Source organism: Trichinella spiralis (assembly GCF_000181795.1).
Source record: "Trichinella spiralis strain ISS 195 chromosome Unknown Scfld2108, whole genome shotgun sequence".
Taxonomy (NCBI): domain Eukaryota; kingdom Metazoa; phylum Nematoda; class Enoplea; order Trichinellida; family Trichinellidae; genus Trichinella; species Trichinella spiralis.
Genome location: NW_003529047.1, coordinates 1 through 2261, shown reverse-complemented (window position 1 = coordinate 2261; position 2261 = coordinate 1). Strand labels below are relative to the sequence as shown.

General features: G+C 33.8%; 1 protein-coding gene across 1 annotated transcript; it reads left to right on the top strand.

The window, feature by feature from the left end:
• The first annotated feature begins 144 nt into the window (after positions 1–144).
• Positions 145–2236, top strand: Tsp_13935 (animal hem peroxidase family protein). Its single transcript, XM_003368687.1, is given in 11 exon segments — positions 145–165; positions 232–361; positions 558–728; positions 787–933; positions 987–1088; positions 1135–1225; positions 1243–1384; positions 1433–1541; positions 1606–1846; positions 1897–2121; positions 2227–2236. 11 exon segments carry the CDS (start codon positions 145–147, stop codon positions 2234–2236), a joined length of 1389 nt encoding a protein of 462 aa, XP_003368735.1.
• The last annotated feature ends 25 nt before the right edge of the window (positions 2237–2261 follow it).

The window sequence follows — 2261 nt, the reverse complement described above, 5'->3', positions numbered from 1 at the left end:
AAATAAAAAAACCAAAGCTACCCAAACCCCCCGAAAAAACATTTTTTGAGTGGGTGAAAAGGCAAACCCTCTTATGGGGCAGTTTCCACGAGCAATCCAATTCCCTTTTAAAACACTTTTTTTATCGGGGCCTCGTTACAGATTATGCTGCAAACAATGAAATCGGTAAATTTCGCCCTGGCGCAAATAGTGGCTTTTATGAAATTTAAATTGGAAAGATTATTTTTTCAGAGGCTGGAATGCTATAATGAAATGGAAAAGAAATTTCCCGATTTTAGTTGTCCAAGCAGTTTTGATAAATTTCCCCTCCAAACCTATGAAGAATGTGCTCCAGGGGGGGTGGGCAAAAATAAAAAAGGGGGTTTTTTTCCACCCACACCAAAGGGGTGGGGCTTTTCAAGCTTTAGAAAAAAGTCAAAGGCATCATAAAATGCCGTTAAGAAATTCAAGAGCTAGTTTAAAACCGTGAAGGTTAGTTGATAGAGCAACCGCTTTTAACTTTTATGTGACTAATAAAAATGTCGAACTACTAAAAAGTTAAAAAGCAAACTTCACAGATATATCAGAACCACGAAAATCGTCGAATAATTCTACACTACCAGCCTGTAATGAAATCAGCAGAATGTTATTCAACTCTTATGAGAAGAAGAATTCAAAGCTCTCTTTGATGGTTGCCCAATGGGCTAACATGATTTACAATGATATGGCAAGAATCGGCAGCAACAAAAGTAAGAAGAAGTTTGTTAGATATTATCAAAATTTGTATTTACATATCAGTTTCTTCAGATGAACATCTTGAAGAATTAGACTGCTGTGGTGCTGATAAAAATAACACTGAATGTTTGCCAATAGAAAATTTCTACATCTCAGGCAAGAAAACATGCATTCCTTATGCAAGGACAATGCCCGCACCTGCAGAAAGTTGTTCTTTGGGTAATATAAATAGCATTTGAATATAAATGAAATGTAACTGCACTGGTTTTCAGGTTCGAGAAAGCAGTCAAATCAAGTTAATTCATTTTTGGATGCAAGTCCTATATATGGAAGTATGGGAAAACGGGCGGAATTTTTAAGAACAAAACTGAATGGTAATAATTGAATTTCTTAAAAAAATATTTGAAAATTATTTTAAAGGAAAGCTGAAAATGACGCGTTTGCCTAACAATCAAGAAGCAATGCTTCAGTCACCCAAAGGTTTCAAAGCATGCACGGAAAGCACTAGCAAGTTATGTTTTCTTTCAGGTATCTAGATGTCTCGAAACAAATATGTTGCAATGAAATGTTTGAACATTTAGGCTCAGATACTGCAAACCTTTTCCCCACTCTTTCAGCGCTGCACACCGTATGGGTGAAGCAACACAATCAGCTCACTTTTAAGTTAAAGGTCTGTTTTGTTAAATAAATAAAATTTAAATGATAATAATAATTGCAGAAAGTAAATCAGTTTTGGGATGATGAAAGACTTTACCAAGAGGCAAAAAAAATTGTGGGCGCCCAAATTCAGCACATCACCTTCAATGAATTCCTTCCTCTTGTAATAGGTAAAGATAAGTACTTCATTCGTTGCATCGATTTAGTAATGCATATTTTTCATTGTTTTATGAGTAAATTGGATGAAAAAAGCTAGACTGGATTTGAAAGAAAATGGATTTTCATCAGATTATAATATCAACTTTAATCCAAATACATTGAACGAATATGCCGCTGCTGCTGGATTTTTCTTTTATGGACTTCTTCCAGAAAAAATTGTAATCAAACATTCAGAAACTAAAGCAACACCAATGCGAGATGCTTTTTATAACCCAAGCTTGTTATATGAGCAACATGGAATACTTAATTTGATCAAGTAGGTTGTTCAAGAAATGTGCAAACCACTTGCTTGCAATTTCTTTTTAGATTTTTGATAACTGAACCATCTTTAATTCCTATTGGGCAAATAAACAACGAATTTCGTCAACATTTTCTAAAATCAAATAATCATGCAGGCTTTGATATGATGACAATTTTAATTCAGATGGGAAGAGATCATGGATTACCACCGTATGTTGTTGTGCGTCATCAGTGCAACTTGAAAAAAATTGAAACTTTTGATGATTTACACGACGTATTGGAAAACTCCAAGTGATGCAGAAAAAAATTAAAAAAAATATATTCGTAAGATAATAACATTTTTCCAATAATATTTTATATACTGATGTATTTTATATATGCTTAAATTTTTTGTAGTCATGTATGATATCGATCCTGTATTATGGGGGATT